This window comes from Amphibalanus amphitrite, unplaced genomic scaffold (assembly GCF_019059575.1).
Source record: "Amphibalanus amphitrite isolate SeventyFive unplaced genomic scaffold, NRLGWU_Aamphi_draft 000747F_arrow, whole genome shotgun sequence".
Lineage (NCBI taxonomy): Eukaryota > Metazoa > Arthropoda > Thecostraca > Balanomorpha > Balanidae > Amphibalanus > Amphibalanus amphitrite.
In genome coordinates, this window is record NW_024882241.1 from 105,849 (window position 1) to 127,238 (window position 21,390).

General features: G+C 49.4%; 1 protein-coding gene and 2 non-coding genes across 5 annotated transcripts in view; 1 reads left to right on the forward strand and 2 right to left on the reverse strand.

Annotated features, from left to right (window-relative positions):
* LOC122365539 (dmX-like protein 2) overlaps positions 1 to 21,390 on the reverse strand; it is a 91,492-nt gene that overhangs the window by 50,829 nt on the left and 19,273 nt on the right. For all 3 annotated transcript variants that reach the window (XM_043336826.1, XM_043336828.1, XM_043336827.1), the window contains exons 12-27: positions 20,392 to 20,540; positions 19,864 to 20,008; positions 19,446 to 19,598; positions 18,850 to 19,093; positions 18,469 to 18,545; positions 18,122 to 18,267; positions 17,293 to 17,417; positions 16,782 to 16,928; positions 16,221 to 16,385; positions 15,645 to 15,814; positions 15,264 to 15,403; positions 10,445 to 10,587; positions 10,025 to 10,128; positions 9,376 to 9,739; positions 8,881 to 9,023; positions 2,442 to 2,570 (exon numbers count right to left, since the gene is read on the reverse strand). In XM_043336826.1, the coding sequence (XP_043192761.1) occupies positions 2,442 to 2,570; positions 8,881 to 9,023; positions 9,376 to 9,739; positions 10,025 to 10,128; positions 10,445 to 10,587; positions 15,264 to 15,403; positions 15,645 to 15,814; positions 16,221 to 16,385; positions 16,782 to 16,928; positions 17,293 to 17,417; positions 18,122 to 18,267; positions 18,469 to 18,545; positions 18,850 to 19,093; positions 19,446 to 19,598; positions 19,864 to 20,008; positions 20,392 to 20,540 (2,544 nt within the window). The remainder of the gene's footprint in view (positions 1 to 2,441; positions 2,571 to 8,880; positions 9,024 to 9,375; positions 9,740 to 10,024; positions 10,129 to 10,444; positions 10,588 to 15,263; positions 15,404 to 15,644; positions 15,815 to 16,220; positions 16,386 to 16,781; positions 16,929 to 17,292; positions 17,418 to 18,121; positions 18,268 to 18,468; positions 18,546 to 18,849; positions 19,094 to 19,445; positions 19,599 to 19,863; positions 20,009 to 20,391; positions 20,541 to 21,390) is intronic.
* On the reverse strand, positions 14,067 to 14,139 carry Trnar-acg. The gene has a single exon. It is a non-coding gene; the product is annotated as a tRNA-Arg (tRNA).
* Positions 14,793 to 14,865, forward strand: Trnar-acg. Its single transcript has one exon. It is a non-coding gene; the product is annotated as a tRNA-Arg (tRNA).

Consider the following 21,390-nt stretch of genomic DNA (forward strand, 5'->3'; position numbering starts at 1 on the left):
TGAGATGCGTACGTCGAACACTACGCCAGCATCAGAGACTGCGACGGAGACAGAAAGTTAGCGCCAGAGACTGAGGCGAAGATACGCAAGAGACTGTAATGGGGACGCGCATAGAGCACCAGCGACTGCAGCGGAAGCAATTACATCTCGTCAGAATTTGGGACTGCGACGGGGACACGAACATATTGATATCACAGAGCGAGTGGAGTCAATTACAACACGTCAGAGGCCCAGTGACTGAGACACGCCTATCACACCAGTAAAGCTTGAGGCGGAGGGAAATCACATCGCATGTGTAAGACAGACTCAGCATAATCGCACACGCATATGTGATAAGCAGATGAACATGTTGCGCATGTCAAACGGATGAACACGACACATTCATAAAGCGTACGCATAAATAACGCAAGCAGCTGCATGGATGGCACACATAAGAGAGTGTAGTTATTTGCGGCGCACGGTGTTCGGTGAAGCTAATTTTTTGTGGTAAGACAGGTCACATAATCTACACACAGCAGCACTATGTTAAGCATTAGAGAGTTCACAAATGACCTGTAGTAGGGTCCCAGGGCACTTAAACAGAGAGGAGAGCTGTAACGTCTGGTATGTACCACGGGTCGATGAGTCAGACAGCAACGTTCAGCTGGACAATGCTACGACTCAGTGCAGAAATAACCACGGAGACAGCTGGCACCCAGTTCAAGATCTGTCTCGTTCAGTCAATCCACGGTTTGGAGTAAAAAATTAGGTCATTGAGCCCTGTAAACGATACAAAGGTCTTTGCTCTAGTAGAGGGCAAACACGGTTTAGCACATTCGGACAATCAGGCACTCAAGGCAGAGGGTTAGACCACCACAACAATCACAACGAGTTCTATAGCCTTGATCACAACACACATCGAACCGGGCCACGAATATCTAGTCTGCCCGACTTGACGTCAGTCTGGTACTCGATGCTCGATTGATGCTCGATGCTTGAAACACGTCCGAAGCAGACGCGGTAAATATTCTGTTCCTACTGATAAATTTCGTCTGATGAGGACGTGAGGTCAGGTTAAACAAGGACAAAAGAAGACCACCGATAGAGTCAGGAGGAATGATCACTGACTTCGATGCACCAATAACTGTGAATGAAGTGGAGATAAGATGATAGATGATACCAATTATATCGAGTTGGTTGGATCGGGTAAAGGATCGCAGATCTCCAAGGCTAATCCATCAAGGCCACGTCGGAGGTTGAATTTTATCCACTCCTGAATGACGTGAATGTGAAGGGAACGGGTACATAACGGATGAAAAAAAAAGATTGTCTCGCTGTACATATGTACAATTGTACAACAGACCGGCGACCGCCCTCTCTGGCACTCAGGGAACTCAGGGGCCGCACGGTTAAAGCAGGGAGAAGGGTGACAGATTGACAGACTCACAATCACAGACAGACACACAATTAACACTGACGGGCATAGGGCCCCAGAGGAAGCTTGTCTTCTCCCGTTGGCAATCAAGTTTCAGCAGAAGTACGCACGAGAAGATGAAAAATAGAGAGCTCGCGCGAAAAGGGGCAGCACAGAAAGAGGGGGAGGGTCGGGCCGGTCACATCACAGACAACATCTGGGCGCAGAGTGACGCCGGCGCGGGCGGCGCACCTACCCGTCGACTTTGCGGCCCCACATTCCCGTCAATGGCCTGAAACAGCGTCACGGCGGGGCCATGAACCAGTGCGCAGGGGTCAGAGGGTGGTAAAACACCGGCGCTCGGCCGCCGGGTGAATGTCGTGGATGTGCGCGACTCACTACTCAGTGCGGCAATAACTCCGTCCACTGGTTAGGCGCGCACATTTACGCGATGAATTTAACATTGGAGTCTATGAGCTGCGAGCCGAGTGCCGACTGCGGTTTAGCGCCGAACGTGTGATGAAGCGCAGTCAGCTGATTATCTAGCGGCTGGTCGGCGCCGAATTACGCGCTGACGAGTTGGAATACTTCAACTTTTCACTAGGCGCTGAACGATTGCATGCTGAATACGCGCCTAACCAGTGGACGGCCACCTTTAGTCGGGTGTGCTAGGCAGGGCATGCACGGTGCTGATAACATAAATGCAATTGCAGCAAAGTAAATAAGCAATGTGGCAGTCGTATCTTGGAGGAAGATAAACAACCAACGTTGCTGAGAAACCAAGAAGGTATCTGATACTCTAGAAGACTAGCTATCTAATAGACTGGCTGGTAGTAAATAGACTACTTCCGAATAAAAGTGCCATTATAAACAGTGCCCAGAATTCACTTCTCTAAGGAATGCTTATGAAATAACGAATGAACTAATCTAATATCTACTTGGAAATTTCTAATGATTACTTGGAAAGAGACAAAACACCTATGAAAGCACTAGCTGCTGAGCGAGTGACACCTCCGATGCCTGCGACCACCGGACATAGTCTGCCTACCTCGCGCGGTCCAAAGAAGCTCAGTCCCTCCGGGGGGCCCGCGGTGGACTTGCGCCTCTTCTTGTTGGCTCCGATGATGTCCTCCAGTGTGGCCTCCCCGTCGTCCACTTTGAAGAGGTCGTCGTAGCTCTGAGGAGTTCCGAGCGTAGGTTAGAGGGATGACTGGGACTTGCGGATAACACAGGCAACTTAGTCATTTACACCCCATGAAGGTAAGAAGAAACTCTTAGTATATCGTGTACCGTAAACCGGGGTGAGTTGATATGGGGTGGTGAGTTGATATAAGTTGCTCGAAAAATGTTAAAATGTGTGCTGCTCATCCATTTGTAAACCAATTTTTAGTTTTATTTTTCTGTGAAGTGAAGCAACCAATAAGTGATACATATAGCTGAGAAAGGCATGCATGTGGTGCGGTGCCTTCTTAACACATGACTTTTTTCAAAGTCCTTTTTTTCTTCTGATTTTGAAACTAAGGAAAAGTCCCCACCCTACAGCAAAGACGGTGGATATTCATGGAACAACATTCACTGGGAAAGAAACTACCATCAATTTACTGTTGATCCCAGGTAGTTTTGGGTTTCACCTATAACAACGCTTTTTTATAATTTTAAGAAAAGTGACAGGTGGTGAGTTGATATGCCATCAAGTGGTGAGTTGATATGCATGATAAAAGCTGATACCAGGCTGGTATGCATGCAAATTAGCATGAAATATGGGTCTGCAAGTAAGACAAAGTCAATTAGACCAACTCTTCTCCTTTTCTCTCCCCACATCATTCCATCAACCCCCAAAAGCTTTAGTTTTTTTTTCTGAATGCTTGAGACGAGGCCTGTTAGTATCACTGATGTTAGTTGTCGGACTTTCGTCCCCGTCTTGAGTTGAGATGTTAGTTTCACAACGTTTCAGCAGGTAACTTCTCCGGCCATAGTCAAATCTGCCGCGATAGTGGAGTGGTTAGAACCGTGGACCATCACCGGGGAAACCCTAGTTCGATTCCCGCTGACTACAGGAGCTTTCGAACGGTTGGACGCGTACGGCGCAACGCCACCAACATCCAGGTCCTTCTGAGTGACAAAGAACACCTGACGAGTGACGACGGCCGGAGAGTAACTGGCCGAAACGTTTGAAACTAACATCTCAATTCTCAACTCAAGACGGGGACGAAGGTCCGACAACTAACATCAGTGACCCCAAAGTTTTTTTTCTGTGGCCATACCTAACATGCAAAAGGCACAGCACAGCTCCCTGTCAAGTCTCAAGATGGCTCCCTACAAGCAGGGGCGCCGCCACGGATTTTTGACTGGGGGGGACGGACTGACTGACTGAAAACACAAGTAGACATTGAACATTCTTACCGTGGCTTTTTCGGTCGGATGCATTCAACGTTTAAAGCAAATATGCCACTTTTAACATAGGGTTTTGAACTGAAGTAACAGTTTTGTAGCTTGAGCTGAGACGAGAACAAATCAGGAGCTTTTATGGCTCAACGATCACCCTAGCCAAATATATAGGTATCGATTTTAGGTTTGAAGACTGAAGTCATTCCCATAGATTACACTTTGTCATTCTCTTACCGAGGAATCCATTCCCTTACGGAAAAATGCTAGCCAATCAGCATTCAGCTGGTTTGAACTACGTACTATGCTTGGTCTATTTGTATACACTCTGGCTTGGTCAACGCGTAATCAGCTTCCGCTGCAATATAGGCAAGTAGCCTCTACGAAAGATGGAAAATAGTGATGTAAAAAAATATAAAATCTTTTTGCAAATATTCATTATTTCCTGACCATTTTATGTTTAAAAACTCATAAAACTGTGGCGAAATAACTGGTTTGAGGAAAGTAGTTTAGGTAGGTAGGTATTTCCTTAAAGTAATGGCTATAGACCGCATTCCCACCGAGTACCTACCTTTATACACATCTGATGTCCGATTCAGTTTGACACGGCAAAGCCTCGTGTTCTATCACGGTATAATTGCTGATGTATGCCACTAATATGATCGATAATGCATATTGCATAGGTAATGCATATTGCATACCCGCGTGGGGGAGGGGGAGTTGTATAGTCACAAATCTCTCTTTTTGGTTTGTGCACGAATCGGCGCGAAGCGCCGCGAAAACTGGCAAAAAAATATTAGGCAAAACTGCTCCAAAATACGAATTTTGCAGCCCGTGTAACAAGCTTGATACCAGAAAACCTTAGGTCAGGAAAACCAAGTCAAGTAGTCAAGTCGCCTCAAAGTTTTGTGGTCCTGCAACCGTATAGCTTATTTCTTAGAAGCTGGAAATTTAGTGTAGCGTGACTGCAGAAGCGTGGGGTCGGAGCCGGAATCAGTCGGAGTTGACTGTTTTGGCCAGTTTTGGCCAGAGTCGGAGTTGAAGTCTTCGAAAATGTTCGGATTTTGACTTCGAGGTCGGATTGGTGTAAAGTCATGTTCTTGGCTGGTTAGACGAAATATATTACGCCCGAGTTCGGCCAGTCGTGTTGTACGACACACGTTGATCACGATATCAAAAATCGGCAGTTCCGCGATGGCAGGTCGGATAAGCCTGGAGATTTTGTTGGCCGAGGTGGCAGGGGTCAGACCCATGCATGTGGGCCCACACCCCATATACTGAGTATCTAAACCTCCTGGACCCTCTCAGATTCGGCACCGGCCGTTCCATCTCTTCCATCCTCAGGACAGTCAAATCCTTCTCCTCCACGCCGCAACCCCCTGCTCCGGGCTGGACGGGCAACTCTATCCCATGCGGGAATGGCTCCACTGGAGCTATAGTCCTTTGCCGGGTGCAGTGAGTGCCAGTGGGCTGGGCTGCCTGTTCAAGTGGCTCACTAGGGTGGCTGCCCCGACCAATGTCTCCCACTAATTCTTTCATACTTGCGGCTCTGAAATGGTCTCTTTGGACCGAAGGGCCTAATCAAATTTCGAGTAGGATAACAACCAGTAAAACGCCGTTTGGGGCGACCAACGGAGCGAGCGAGAGGGTGGGGTGGGCCTTGCACGTGCGAAATTGCGAGGGGATACCTCCAACTAACTTGTGCACTGCACCCTTCTAACCGGTCCCTAACGATGTGCCAAATTTGAGCGCAATCGGCCTAGCCGTTCTCGAGATCTGGAAGCGGCACCCTGCACGTGCGCACGTGCAAAATGGGTCCCAACTGACTTTTGCACGGCACCCTACTAACCGGTCCCTAACCATGTATCAGATTTCAGCACAATCGGTTCAGCCGTTCTCGAGATCTGGAATCGACCCCTGCATGTGCGCACGTGCAGCAGCACCCCAACTGTGGCACATGGATATGCATTGCCTAGTGGGTATACCTACCCAAGATTACCTACCTACATGCCAACTTTCAGCGCAATCGGCCCAGTAGTTGCCGAGATATTGAAATTGTTACAAAACTAACACCTCTTCGTTTTTCACGTGGCACGTGCATATGGGGTCACTCACATGCATCGAGAATAGTCCGATCCGATGCTCGTTAGAAGGAATGAATCTAGATTCTAGTGCTACCCTACAAAAATTACCGCATGTAAATCGGCCAAGTGGTTGCTGAGATATAAGCCTAGCAAAAGCGTGACCACGGCATACTCAGAAATTTCCGTTAACCTACGAAAGACTACGCTCGCTTCGCTCGCTCCGTAATGAGTTTGGGGGGGGACGTCCCCCTTCAATTCTGAGAGTGGGGGGACGCGTCCCCCCCGTCCCCCCCGGTGGCGGCGCCCATGCCTACAAGCTACAAAGGAACACTATAGAACACCTATATACATACAGATTTAAAAAAAAAAGATGTTATAATAATTCGTGGTTTCGAAAATGACAGAACTGTCGTTTCTGTATGGCTAACAGCGCGGGAATTCTGATCTCGTGAAACTGATTAGTTTTCCTGCTTGGCAGTTGCCAACCGAGAATGAGTGACAAAATGAAATGGAACAAACAATATAAAGAAAGTGACTGGTGTTTTAGCCCTCGCCCGTATTCGTGTTTTGCCAGCGTTTAACGTATGGGGGGGGGGGGGTCCGTTGGAATCCCATCGTCGTTTGGCCCCTGGTGGAGCTAGAGCTTCGAAGAAAAAACGAGCGTGTTGCCCGAGACGCGAGGAAGCCGATGATAACCAACTTTAAGGTCCTAGGTCATTGGTCAACCTTCCAGGCCAGGTCAATTACCCAGAAGTCGGGAAAATAAGGGGTTATTTGAAGTTCGTAAAGCGAGGTTATTATTTTTTGGCTGTTGCTGATCACGAATGTCATGTTTGTTTTGATCACATGTGTCTTCGTACATTTAGGCCAGGTCAGGTCAGGTCAGGTCAACCAGTTGGTGTCCTGCCGGCTAACCATAGGGAGTGTCAAGTGTCAACTACCACTGACGGTGTCGTAACATGTTACGAAGGCACTAAAACTACTTCGTAAATGATCAAATGCATGTTAAATTCGACATCGGCCCGAAAAAAACTACCCTAGAAACATGTTCCAAAAATGAGCCGAGGTCACCAAAGGTCAATGACCTGACCTGACCTTCAGGTGACCTTGACAGTTGACACCCACAATACTGCATGGGACCAACATCATTTACATGTTTGGACGTTACAATCACAAAAAGACTGGAAATGCGCGGATAATGTGAGCCGACTACGCCAAATCGCGATTCCGGCCAAGCATGGTCTCGAGAATCAGGTCACAAGTAAAAAAACATTTGAGTCAGGGTCATGAAATCTTTAGAACATGTGTAAAATTGATAAACTCGAGAGGCACTGAAAGTTTCGTCGCGATCGGCCGCTTTTTGCGCGAGTTATGTGCGAAAAGCCGAGGTGGTCCGTTCGCCCGCCTATAAGTGCGAGGGTTAATTTTGGCTTTTGATGCCGAATTCTGTTTTATGTCGCTTATTTCACCTGATGGAATACAGTCCGAATTAGATTCGCTTCACTTCACTTCATAAATATTTTGCTGACTACCAGTCCACAAAAGCTCAGAAGTATATGTATTCTTTCATTTCAATCCATTATTTCTGTCAGAGGCATATCAACCTTGACCCGCAACTGACAATGTGTTTTGAGTACAAGAAAATACACTTGTAATTCCAAAATATATTGCCAGTTTTGATACCGTTGGCTTGAGGGCACGTGACTAGCCAAGTTCAGAATGTTCTAAGTAAAACTAAGCATCATAAAGCGAAAAAATGATGCTGCTAAAATCAAACCATTTTGATAGCGCTGTGTTGGACATGATTGCGTTTTCATGAAAGTGAGGTCTGCTGCCAAACTACTATCATTTTTCTAATGGTTTCTTTCAGGATGTGTTCTCTCATCCTTTTTTTAAACACTGGCATTTTATCAACTCACCTCTGAGCTTCTTTAGCCGAGAAATTTTGAAAAATCCAAAATCATATCAACTCACCCCCTGGGGGGTGGTGAGTTGATATGAACTTTGGCGTTTTAAAAAAGGGGCTTAATATATACATTTTTTATTTATTTTTGCTGATTGCCTCCCCAAGGCATGTGCCCTGAAACTGGCACAAAAAGAATTCCGTAAATGAATGTGGCTTTTAAAGAAATCTAGAATAACCTCAAAATCCATATCAACTCACCCCGGTTTACGGTAGTGCTTTTGCAAGGAGCATTGATAATACTATAGATTAACTTTGAAGCGACCTTCTCCTTGATATTATGTCAAAAATGAAAGAATTATTTACATGTGCATTCGGGCACAGCCCATCATCAGATGTATATTTGAAAAGACAGCTGTCTTTGGGCCCAAAGTATTAGATACTTTGAGCTGTCTTTGGGCCCAAAGTATTAGATACTTTGGGCTGTCTTTTCAAATATACATCTGATGATGGGCTGTGCCCGAATGCACATGTAAATAATTCTTTCATTTTTGACATAATATCAAGGAGAAGGTCGCTTCAAAGTTAATTTATAGAAACTCTTAGTGTTCTCCCGTCCCTCCATTCCAATTGATCGGCAACGTTTCAGTATGTACAGTGCCAGCCTCTATCGCTCCCGAACCGACCAGGCTCCTACATATCCATGCCCTATAGGCTATATCAACCTCCCGCTCCAGCCTTCTCGGTCATGCGAACCTGTTCCTGGGCGATCACCGGCGCCAACAGGTCCCTGTCACTGTCAAACCAAACTCCCTCACTCCCTCCAGCTCCTGTCCGTCTCGTGACTCGTCCACACTAGCCTCCTCCCTCTTCCCCTCTCGGCCACACAAACCTCCTCCTCCATCGCCGGCGCCGACAGGCCCCTGTCCCGGTCAAACTCCCCCCCCCCCTAGCTCCTGCCTTAGCTCCTACTCCTCTCAGCCACACCAACCTCCTGTTCATACCAGCTTCCTGGCTATACTACTTACTAACCTCCTCCTCCAGCGCCGCCGGCGCCGACAGTCCCCGCTCGCGGCCAAACTCTGCCAACTCCTGCCCCTCCTGGTTACACTAACCTCCTCCTCTAAAGCCGCCGGTGCCGACAGGCCCCGGTCGCGGTCGGCGGCGAGCAGCATCCAGAGCGGCAGCGGCGGCACCGAGTCAATCTCCTCGTAGTCGGGTCGGATGTCCTCCGTCTGCTGACGCTCCAGAGGACTCCCTGCGGGGAGGGGGGGGGGGCAGCGGAGTCATGCATCCGTGGTACACAGATCGACAGGTGGCTCCCGCATAATAAAATAGTGATATATATAAAAAAAAACAAGAATCATGTCCCAGGATTGAGGATACCATGTCTGTAAAAGATGGAATTTAAGAATCAAGGAACTAAAAAAGACAGCCTCTCATCCTCTTACGATCGCACTGATTTGAAGCAGTTTCGTTTAAAGAGACACGACATTGATTGAAGCAAGTAAAGGATGCCACCGTGCCAAGGATGCCACCGACCCACAACCACCCGTTCCAAAATCAGCACCAGCCTCTGTCACTTCCACCGCCACCCGGCATGAACCTACCTGGCTGCAGCGAGACGGACATTCCGCGACTCCGGGCCAGCTTCTCCACAATATCCGGATCATCCAGATCGGGATCAGCTGTAGACGATTCCAGCCGCGACTGACGCGACAGGCTGCGTACGTAACGCACAATGTGCGCCAGGATCGCCTTGACGCGCTTCACCTTGCCACAGTTGAGGAGCTCCATCAGCTGTTTGGGATGGTACTGCGGGAGCACGGGGAATGCGATTCGACTGGCCACGAACAGACCGTAGTTGGGCATGTAGTCCTGAGTGGCACCGCGTGCCGACTCGGCCGCCCGGCCCTTCAGCAGGTCCATGTTGGCCAGGGAAGACACGGACATGATGCGCTTCTTCATCGAGTCCTGACGGCATCAAACAGGGGAGCGGGGTTAACGGCACGGGCTGGGACTCGCCATACAGTGAACAACTTCGGAACCTTTGACAAATACCAGTGTTACAACAAGACTTTACCTCAGCGGATTACGTTCCTAAGAAGATTTATCGATGCCTGTGAAAAACTTTCGTCAGGATTAGCAGAGTCAAGTCTGGCAGGTTTACAGACTGAAAAAAGAAAATAGAGCACTAGGGCCTGACGGTTACGCACTCTAACCCATCATAAGCAGAGGAGGCTAAATGGGTCGTCTTACCGACGCGTATGTGAAGAGCTGCTGGTCGGTGAGGTTTCGTGATGCCACGAAGTCGTCCGTGAGCGGCTGTAGGTCGGTCGTGCTGCGGCGGGACAGGCTCAGCGCTGCAGGAACAGAGACATACACATACTCAGGCAGACAGCAACGGCCAGAAAAGCTGACAGGGAGCGAAAAAGTGAGTGACTTGAACAGCCCAAGACAACGATAATTCCTGTCTTTCAGACGAAACCAACATGTAACAGAATATATCGTGATAAATAGCAACTTAACGCACGGAAAAAGAGCCATACGCACGCCCTTATACACTCCCCTCAGCAGGAGCTCGCAAACACAGTGTCAAACCCAGCCCAGAAGCGATCTCTCGGCCCCTCCCAGCTGTCTCGTTTGTTCCCACCCCGGAGCCCCAACTGTCGCACTCACGCGGCATTTTCCACTGGCTGTAGACGTGCATCTCGTTGTCCATGCCGACGATGAGCACGCCGTCGCGCACCCAGCTCATCTGCATCGGGATCGGCGGCAGGCCGTCGGCCGACTCCAGCTTCACCTGGCGGATCTTCATCCACCTGAGGTCGTCGGAGGTCACATCGGGTCATAAAGGCACAAGGAGTCGTATGAGCTCACATGAACTGACAGTGGCTACGTTTCCATGGCACAAGCTAAGCCGATTTGGAAAAATGGATCTGCTCCATCATAGCATTTAGGCATAATTTAAAAATGTGAATATAGGATTAGGTGCTAGCTAAAACCATATATACGTTCATTTTTTGCATAAGATAAAATAGTTTCCGAGAAAAACGCACGTGAAATCTCGCTAAATAGATTTAGACGTGTCATGGAAACGTAGTGACTGTATCGTAAGAAGACGCCCCAGTCACAAGAGGCCACATAGTGCGGTGTCGCAAAAGGTCATATCGGGTCACATGGAGTGGGTCTCCCGAGGTCATACGTCGCATGAAATCGGAGATAAAAGCAGCACCCTCGGGTTACAGTCTTTCGTCAGAAGGCTCTCGGGCCCTTCATTTATCATTCCTCTGGTTTGCTGGGCTGAACATTCCCGGTAATAGATAAAAGCGGGACAATTCCAGCGAAATTAAGTTCTAACCGGCATGCCAATTGACCATTGATGTGGTTCGGTGGCCGAACAACCCGTTCGAATTCGCCCCTCGAAAGCACTTCGAACCAACGCTTACAAAAACGAAATATGGGACGAGTAAGGAAATCGAAGACTATTCTGCGATTAACACTGAAAAGCGATGGAAGATGAAGCAATGACTGCTAATTTTTCGTTATTTAATATCTTCATCTTGATTTGGCATGCTAATTGTCGACAGTTACGTTATCGGTATCGACATGAACAAGTTTTACGGATTTCATCCCCACACCAAATACGTCCGTGAGCCGAGCTGCCGGCCTAGCTCCATCACCAACGCACAACCAGCGCCCGGCGCCGGCGCGGCGGTCCGGGCCCCGGGTTTACGAGGGGAGCAGGGGGAGTGGGTCAGCGCCAGCGGCCAGCGCCGGCCGAGCGCGGCGGTCTCAGATGACGCAGGGTGTCGAATGGCCGCCCGCAGAGATGCGCGGAGAACAAAGGGAGGCGGTCGCGGGTGGGTGGCTTGTTAGTCGCTCACACTGCGCGGTCACGGGTGGTTGACACAGCGGCGTTGTTGACATGTGGTCGGTGTGGGTGGAAGGCCATCAGTGATACGCAGGGAAGATACGTGGCTCGCCTGCAGCGACTAGTGGCTGGTGTTACTGTTGACAAGTGATCAGTGTGAGGAACGCCCCCGACGTCACATGGATATGTGAGGACGAAAGTCTTATTGAAGCGATGCAACAAAACCTTCGACGCAAGTTGTTGAAAATGTCAGTTGCTGGCTTTTTAGCTAGCAATGATAAAAATGCCTGCAAAGTCATGGCTCGGACAAGGATCGGAAGTGGAACAGACAGCCGTTCATGTTGCGCGGACAGACACTTCTGAAGAATGAAGGAAGGCAATTCGTTGAAAAGGTAGGTCAACTTTGTTATGCGTGGTCCTGTGTTATACTGCGTTAGTTTTAGTCAGGAATAGGGGAGAGTGGGGTAATTTGGCCGGTGGTGTAAATTGGCCGCCCCCACCTGTACGATGTCTAATAAAAGTGAGTGAAATAACTCTAGTCTCTATTCATTTGTCATGGGTAGAAATAACTGGAGGACAAATGTCAAAACTTTGCCCCTCGTAGTTTTACCTATTCAAAATTAATAAAACGTTAAATTCATTAGAAAATGGTAACTTTTACTTCTGGTTACAAAGTTGTATAACATGTAGTATTTGGGCTAAAAACGAATTCAGACATTATAGCGCCATTCTTGGGGGTGTTCAGCGGTTCCAAGAGCAATTTCATCTAATTCCGTATAGCCGTGATGACTTTATACACAAAAATTTTCAGAACGACAATATGGGGTAATTTGGCCGGGACTAGCGGGGCAACTTGGCCGGTGCGCTCATGGTCAATATGCTGGGACGGCCGAGTTTTCATGGTCAATTGTACCATAAATGACATGATTCATGACCAACTTTGACTACTTTGATGCCTTACTTCCGATTGGTCAACTGTAAGAGCATGTGACGTCATCAAAGGTTACCAAACGTTTTTTGCTAATAAATCCTTACATAAAAATGGTACAGCCGCACAAATGGTCTCATTCTGTTCAGCTCGCCAAGGCGCATCGAATGATATGCATGATGACCTTGATATCACGTGACCTTGAGGTCAAGCGACCTGAGGTAACGTGACTTGAGGTCAACCTTTGACCTTGACTTCTCGAGGTCAAGACATATATGTTTCGATGCGGAATGACGAGAGAATTACGATGGTACTCGAAGTTTTGGCCTAGCTTGATTACTTCAAAAGTTATTCGTAAAAAACTGTCTACGCATCTAGAGCCGCTAATTTGGCTATTTTGACCCCTGTGACCCCATGAGTCAACCTCCAAAATGTGGTAAATGCGTCATAGGACACACGTCATTGCTGAATCTGAAGCTGACTCGCAATATAACAGAAAATCCCGACCGTAAACTAACACCGGCCAAATTGCCCCACACCCCCGGCCAAATAACCCTGCTAGTGGGGCAATTTGGCCGCCTTGCAGACCTTTGTAATACGTCACAATTTCAATATAAGTAATTACTCTATCATTTCAAGTTCACTGTCCAGTAAAGTAAAATGAATGCGACACCTGCCAGCGTTGAGAATATGCAGAAATGTGTCGTCAATTTTAAGTTACATCGTTTTCTAAAAAAAGCGGCCAAATTACCCCACTCTCCCCTACAAACGCACATGGCAGCACCCGTTCCGTCCCATTTATTTATTCATATATGCTACTTTATGATCATTCCAGCCAGCCGTAGCAGAAAGGTAAAAAGACGCAGGGTGCGAAACTGAGGGAAGTCAATCAAAGTTCTTTACATATACGCACCGCACCCGAGGGCCAACGGTCAACGGAACGTTGTATTGCCACCCCAGAATTTCTCAGCTTTCTTTGGAACGCTGCAATGCGCGTCAGACCTCCAATGACGTAGGTATTCCAACAAGGAAAAGCTGGACTTTGACGTGTGGAGCGTGAGCCCGTCCCACTCTCTTCGGAGTCCGTTGTGGACCCGTCTATTTGAAGTCGGTGTGAATCCCTCAGAGGTCGGTATGGGGTCCTCAGAGATAAGCGTGTGTCCTAGCGAGTCTGACTTCAGGCGCGAGTCCAAGATTTGAGGTAATCGGTCCATCTTGGAAACTTGGGTCTTTGGAACTAACTCGAGCGGCTCTGTGTCTGGTAGTAGGAGGCCGGCACGGTGACTATAAATAGAGGCCGGTATGTGCTTGTCAACGGTCAAGCGTTACACTATGTGATGTCTCTCAGGTTTACATGGCAGGAGCCGTTATTATCCAACTATCCAAAGATATGCAAACCCTCCTCACCTTGGTTGGCCCACTCGCAATCTTGAGGTCAAGAAGACGCAACAACGTTTCAAAAAGATGCGACCCTGTGCAACTTGATAACCAAAACCTACCGATCCTGCCAGGATTCGAACCTGGAATCTTCTGATCCGTAGTCAGACGCGTTATCCATTGCGCCACAGGACCCCCTGCGCACGCGCGCGCGCCTCAAACGATAAAAAAACTGATCCTAGTGCATTCCCATCGGCATCCTCATAGAAAAACATACAAAAGGCCACTTCTCGGCAATCCGCATATGCACCAGTTCCCTGTCGTATTCTAGGTTATCCGACTGACATCGAAATCCTAGCATCAGATGGTCGGTCTGCCCTCCGCGGACGGGCGACTGCAGCCACGGCGTTTAGTGGCGGAGACGGTCCAAATGCACTTAACAGTCTAAGCAGTTAGCAAAGGTCCAAACGATTCTCGTGGTCCAAAGAGGGTTCTTTCTAAAAGTGTGCCGCTAACCGTCTTTGCTGCAACCATTGTGCTGGGCAAGAGAGCATATTCTGCAAATACGATTGAAGCACATGAGGGATTGCGATGACAAGTTCTACTCATCCTAAATCCTCAGCTACTTGTGAAGACACAATGTCACTTAGGCATTTGAGCAAGGCAGCATGCGTTGGTTGGGGGAGTGCAACCGAGGTGTTTATATGTAGAGAAAAAGTTGAGCACCGAATTCGGAGGAGAGCTCAATGGCAATGCCTGTGCTAGGAACACTCGATTGGTCTTCCTGTACCCTTTTGTTGGCAAGGGCACATTTTGAGCCCAAAGGGGGCTCGGACACCCCAAAATGTGGTCCTGTGGCGCAATGGATAACGCGTCTGACTACGGATCAGAAGATTCCAGGTTCGAATCCTGGCAGGATCGGTTGACGTTTTCTGATTCTCATGCCAAGAAAGTGCTGACCGCGTAAAACATCCTCTCACTACCGATCCGACCCAAACCTAAAAACGGGCTGTAATGAACAAAGAGGATCCACGAAGGGGACCAGTCCCGGTGTGTCTTGTGCAAGCTGAGCTAGCCCCAGTTCTGGCACGTTGGCTGATCTAGTCTGAGCCCATGTTTGCTACCCAATCTGCTCGAAAGTCTGCGTTTGATGCCTGAGCACTAATTGTCCGGGATTTATTTCATTTCGAAAGTTCGTGTGCTCGGATTCAGTATTGCATCACGCATGTTCCTGATGGGAGTTTCTGTGTTTTTTACCTTAATATGTGCCTGGAAGCAAGTCTTACCAGACACTCTGGTAGGGAGTCTCTGCGACTTACCTGATCTGGTCGGGGGTGAAGGAGCTGAGCGCAATCGAGGAGGCCTTCTGCAGGATGGGCCTCGCCGTCTGCTGGTTCTCCTTCATCGCCTTCATATTGGCCACCGTGATGTCGCTCGACACGCGCGAGAACATCAGAATCTGAGGATAACAGAGAGAACATCATGATTTCAAATAGCTCAGAGAGCATCATAACATGTGGGGAGGACAAAGAAACAGCAGGATCTTCAGGTAAAAAGGTAAACATCAGGATCTTCGGGAAACATAGAAGGCAACAGGAACTGCGGCCAACCCAAAACTTTGACGCACATCCACATTTTATCTCGCCTCTCCAGAACAAGTTTCCATCCGCCCTGAATCCGCCACCGCCCTCCTTTCTCACCTTGCTGCCGACGCCGAGTGTGAGCATGTGAGAGCCGTCCTCCGAGGAGACCCAGTCGATGCGCACCAGGTGCTTGTGCGCCACGCTCATCAGGATGTTGCCCTCCTCGGCGATCGCAGACTTGACCGTGTTGTCGTTGATGAAGCTGGGCGCCGTGCGCATGCCCAGTGCTGCAGAGGCAGAAGCCAGAAGACATAAGTCAGAGGTGGGGATAGGTGTCAAAGGTGGTGAAAAGAAGGCGACACAAGGCCCGAACAAGAACACACCTGAATTGAAACATGCACCTAGATGGTAAGCGTGCAGTTCCGCTGAAGTTAAATGGCGTTGTTTAATTCACTGAACTCTTTGGCGGCTTATTTGCGGTATTCGACCGACCTAAGAGCAACCACAACTTCGCGTTTCTTCGCGTTGTCGCCTCTCATCCTCTCGGCCTTACTCAATTTTACTCTGTTCCCCTTCGCATCACTCGTGTCGCTCTGTCCCCTAACTTTGTTTCCTCTCCCTCTTCTCTGTCTATCATCTCTCCACCCCCATGTGCCCTCCTCCGCCTCCCATCTGTCCTCGGCTCCTCCTTACCTTTGTCCTCATCTCCCTCTCCACCGGGCTGCGTCCCCACTCCCGACAGCACGTAACGGTGTCCTCCGGCCTCCAGTAGAGAGGTGTCGGCGTCCCCGGGAGTGTACAGTCTTGGCAGCGGCACGTTGTGCAGCATGATCGTGTCCTCCTTCACCCACTCAGAACCTGTCGGGCGGTCATATATGGTGAGATGAAGTCAGAGGAGGTTTGTAGTGTGGCAAGACAAAGGCAGTGCATTTTCAAGTCTACTGATAGTTCAGTGGAAATGATAACAGCTATCCTATTGCTGACACGTCTACCACATCAATGAAGATTCAGCACGGACGGGAACAAATCAAATGAACGACCGGTACTTTTGCTGAGCACAGACTGTGCCGGTGGCAAGCGTGCCGTTAATACACATGGGCCGATCTGATCAATATTCTCTACAAAAAAAGTGAACACCGATACCTAAATCTCCTCACTATCAATTCCGTCAAAAACTCCGAGTCAACTTTCAACCAGCCCCTGCTCAGAACTGGACGGATTCTGGCAAATTTTTACGCAAAGGTCGCGACTCACCTCCGCTGGACTCGCACTCGTAGATGACCACGCCGAGGTTGATGAAGCGCGCGCCTCGCTCCTGCTCCTTCCTGGTGAAGGAGCGTCCGATCTTGTAGGCGCAAGAGACGCGGGCGCTATACGCCACACTGACCGTGAGGGGCACTCCTGCGGCACGGCGGGACCGGAGTGTCAGACTAAGGCAGGATGGAGAAGGGAGGAAAAGAAAAAAAGAAAAAAAATGAACGAGAGAAGAAGATAGAAGACAACCTGCTCACGAAAGAAAAAAAAACGAGCTGAGAAGGAAAGACGCATGATGAAGTACGGGTACTAAAAACATCAGTCTACAACATAATTTATCATCGCCACATTTTCCTTTCGCCTTTTGTGTTCAATGAATAAGACGCAGCCGACTTCCATGTCTCAGCATTATTCAGACTGAATGGTGGGCGTAGTCATTAATGCCGCCTCGGACACCAGTGACTGGCTTTGTCACAGCCCGATCACAAGATTATGTCCTCTGTTCTCTCACCGGGAAGTTTGAGTGCCGAGCTGCGACTGGTCGAGTTGGTCATCTCCCACTCACACCACTGGTACGTCTTGGACGCGGCGCCGTCGGCCGAGCCACCGCTCTCCGAGACGCGGCACTTCCAGAACCTGCCGACGTCCACACACATGAGCGACAGCGCACAGCGTTAAGTATAGCACTCTCACATCCATTACGGTACGGCTGAGACAAATGAGGAGATGAATGGCAGATTGCTATCTGTCTTGGATAGTGACTGATTTAGCGGCCACCGGTTGCAGTTTTTTTTTTTCAAGAACTGCTTTCACATCGTGGCATTGCAGCCTCCGGATATACTACAAGAGCACACAAGTGCCAAATTACAGGCCCCTGCTCAGATCAGCCAGAGCCACCGTTCCGTGCTTCTATCCTCAGGATACTGAAATCCTTCTCCTCCACGCCGCAACCCCCATTCCGGGCTGGACAGGCACCTTTATCTCATGCGGGCTGCTCCCTTGGAGCGGCACCGCTGCTCCCGAGGGAGCGCACCCCGTAGCCGGGTGCAGAGAGTGCTTGGGGGGCTGGTCGGCCTGTCTATTTGGACGGGCTCAGCCCCGGCGACTCTCTAGGGTGCCTGCCCAGACCAATGTCTCCCCCTAATTCCTATCATCCTTCCGGCTCTGAAATGGTCTTGTCAGACCGAAAGGGCCTAACCCAACAAAACAAACAAACAAAAACAAAAATCAGCCAGTGGTTTTAGTCTCGCGTCCTTCTGTCAGTCAATCGTAGGAGATCAGAAAGCTGGGTACACAAACACACTTCTGTCAAACTTCTCTCCCAGCAGCGGGTCACGTACCTGACGGTGTTGTCGGAGCAGGCGGTCACCACGTGGTAGGTGGCAAAGCAGGCCGGGTAGATGGAGGCTGAGCTGAGGTGGCCGGCCGCCGGCGTGGCACACGTCACCTCCACGCCCTCCGGCAGGGGCAGACGCTGGGTGCACACCTGAGAGGAAAGGGAGCGGGGTCAGGAATGCTTGATAGGCCCTCTAAAAATCCGAATAATCACCATAAGGGAGTCTGTCTAGTCACAAGCAAATTATGCGTGATCATTTATTGGAGTTAAACTCGCCAAGCCCACAATCACAAGGTGGTCACAAATCACTCGAGTTTGAGAATTGGGCATGATTGGTTACTGGTTGCCTACCTTGACTGTTGAGATGGAGACGGGCTTGAGCACGGGGCTGGGGTGATCACCGGGCGAGTCGGTCTGGCCGTTCTCTCCTGGCGAACACACAACGAACGACGGGATCAGAAAAGATGATAACGGGAGACTGGGTACGGCCACCATTATACCAAGAGAGAGCAAGTGACCAATCTGGGATCAAATCTGACACCATGAGAGAAACGATGGTTCCCTCTATGATGAAAAGTTTGAGCTGTCACGTGTAAAGGCGAAAGCAGTTGCTAAGGCGTCGCAAAAGTAGATCAAGAAAACCATGTGCGAAAAGGTAGCGCTGTGCGCCTGATCGTATCACGCATATGTCACTTCCTGCTGTGACTGTAAGATCTGTCTCGCGTTACTAACCCTGCAGCGGCTGGGAGGACAGCACCACTCGCCACATGTGAATCATCGTGCCCAGCGTGTCGCGCTCGATGACCACAATGTAGAACGGCTCGGAGAAGCTCTCCGTCTGATGGAGGTCGACGATAGCGGAGAAGCTCGGGTCGGCCGGATACCATCCCGAGGAGCGGCTGGTCGGCGCGCCGCTGGCCCGGCCCACGATCAGCTGCTCCTGGTACACGTGCAGGAACTGCGTGTGCTCCCAGTCCTGGCGGGTGGAGGACGGGGGTCACGTCAGCTGCCACAAATACTTAAGACAAGCCATAGAGGACGGGTGAAAAGAAGATGTAGAGTCACTGTTGAGTGGCTCATCGTGTAAAGATTGTCGACTATTACGATGTAAAATGACAGATAAAGAATGATTCGTCGCAACAATTATCGCACTCAATTATTACCCTCCAGAATCGACAGATTACATTCAAACGTGACAAGTGGCGTACGATTTACCGTAACCCTATAAAAAATATTCGACTCCACAAGTGCATGACGGCCACTGCATGAATCGTCTCCATCACTTCCATCATCAGCGCTTATATCACCGTGGCGGAGAAATCGCTCACATGTGTGACGTCCGGTATGGTGTTGAGGTGGATGACGCAGCCGGGCCGGGAGGCCGACTGTTGAGAGACCAGTCGGAAGGCGTCCGACAGACCAGTCTGCTTCAGCTGCGCCGGGATCGACGAGTTGTCCGACGAGTCGCTCATACCCGAACCCTGGCGGAGAGAACACAGCGAGGGTTAGAAATGGGTGGGGGTGAGTATTAGAAATGGCTGGGGATAGGGACATGTTTTAAGAACAGTGTGATAGATGCATGGGGTGCTCGACAACCGGCAAATTACAATCATGCGAGCAGCGGAGACAAATCGAGAAGCAACATTTAGAAAACAGCATTTCATAACAAATGTACTCATCATATTCACAGTTATATCCGTTTTGGGGTTATCGAGCACTCTGCAGGCGGTCAGTTCTCGAGCTCACCATGCGCTTCATCTTCCGCTTGGCGTTGTTGATCTCTGCCAGCAGACTCCTGGCGTCGATGACCGCCTGGTAGAGGTTCAGGTTTCGCCCGTCCGAGGCCACGAAACACGTCGACGGCGAGTTGCAGATCGGACCCAGGGTGGTGCTGAATGACAAGAGCATGACTCACATGGTTAGGGGCGGAAACAACGGGAGCCACACGATTCGGGATAGCAAGAGTGGTGCGAGACGAGAGAGGTGAAAAATATATTAAATTGGACAACTCAGATTAACGGACAAAATGTGAGGGAAGTACGAACGATGCGAACACGAATATCGAAAATGGCATCATTGGGGCAACAAAGAGAGGAAGTGTGGATTATTGTCAAAATATAACATTATTAGATACAAGATTCGCCAAAACCAAGTCCAAAGGTGACCCTAATCTCGCAAAATGACAGCATATCCACCTCAAAATGTCTCCCAACTTCCACAACATAAAATTCCGCATTTCTCCCCTCCGCTGAGACGCCCGTCATCGGCGCTCACCTGGGCAGCAGGGTGGGCACCCAGGCCACGTGAGAGAAGGCCGACATCTCCGGCACGTTGACACGGGTCAGCTCTGTCACCCCGCCAGAGGTGCGGGAGAGTGGTCCGATGGGGTCCACGCGCCACAGGATCAGCTCGCTGGTGTACGTCTGGGGGAGAGACGGAGAGTGGGGTCAACTGGACATGGTAGATTTGGAAAGATGATTAAATTACCGTCCTATGACCAGATAGGGTTTCACTGCTGCAGTCGGAAGTGAACAGTCGACAAAAGGTAGAATTATTGCTGAAGAAGCGATGCTAATTACCAAGAAGTAATCTGTTCCATTTCTACTAGGGTTGACTATTAAGTAATGGAAGTGTCTCTAGCAATTAAAAGTTTTTGCACGTGCACACATTTTTTTGGTGTCATCACGTGCGCCGATCTTTTTTCTATCCAACAGTGAAGACCAGATGTCTTAGGCTACATTTTACTCTGAGCTATTGACGTTTTTCCAAGAGACCACCCAAACCTGCGGCGCACGACAAAAAAGGGGCCTGGCAATGGCCAAAATCGTGCGCCAGGGCGAGATCACCAGGGCTCAGTGGCCAAGTGTTATGGCTACACGAATAAAATAATGTAAGTTGCTATATTTTCATAAAAACAATACATATAACACAATAAATAACACTAGCACCACTACTCCACATAATCGCCTCCTAGCATCACACACCGTTCCAGCCTCTTGACCCAGTCCTGGAACGCCGCCAGGAGGCCATCTTCGCTGATCTGCGCATGCACGCGGCACACCGCCCGTCGCACCTGTTGCCCGGCGCACCTGATGCCGTCGCTCCATACACTTTAAAAGAAATTTCCTGATCTCAGCAGGCATGTTCCCTACCACAAACTGAGATTTAATGACCTCGCGCTGGCGCGCGATTTTGGCCATTACCAGGCTCCTTTTTTGTCGTGCGCCGCAGGTTTGGGTGTTCTCTTGGGAAAACGTCCATAGCTCAGAGCAA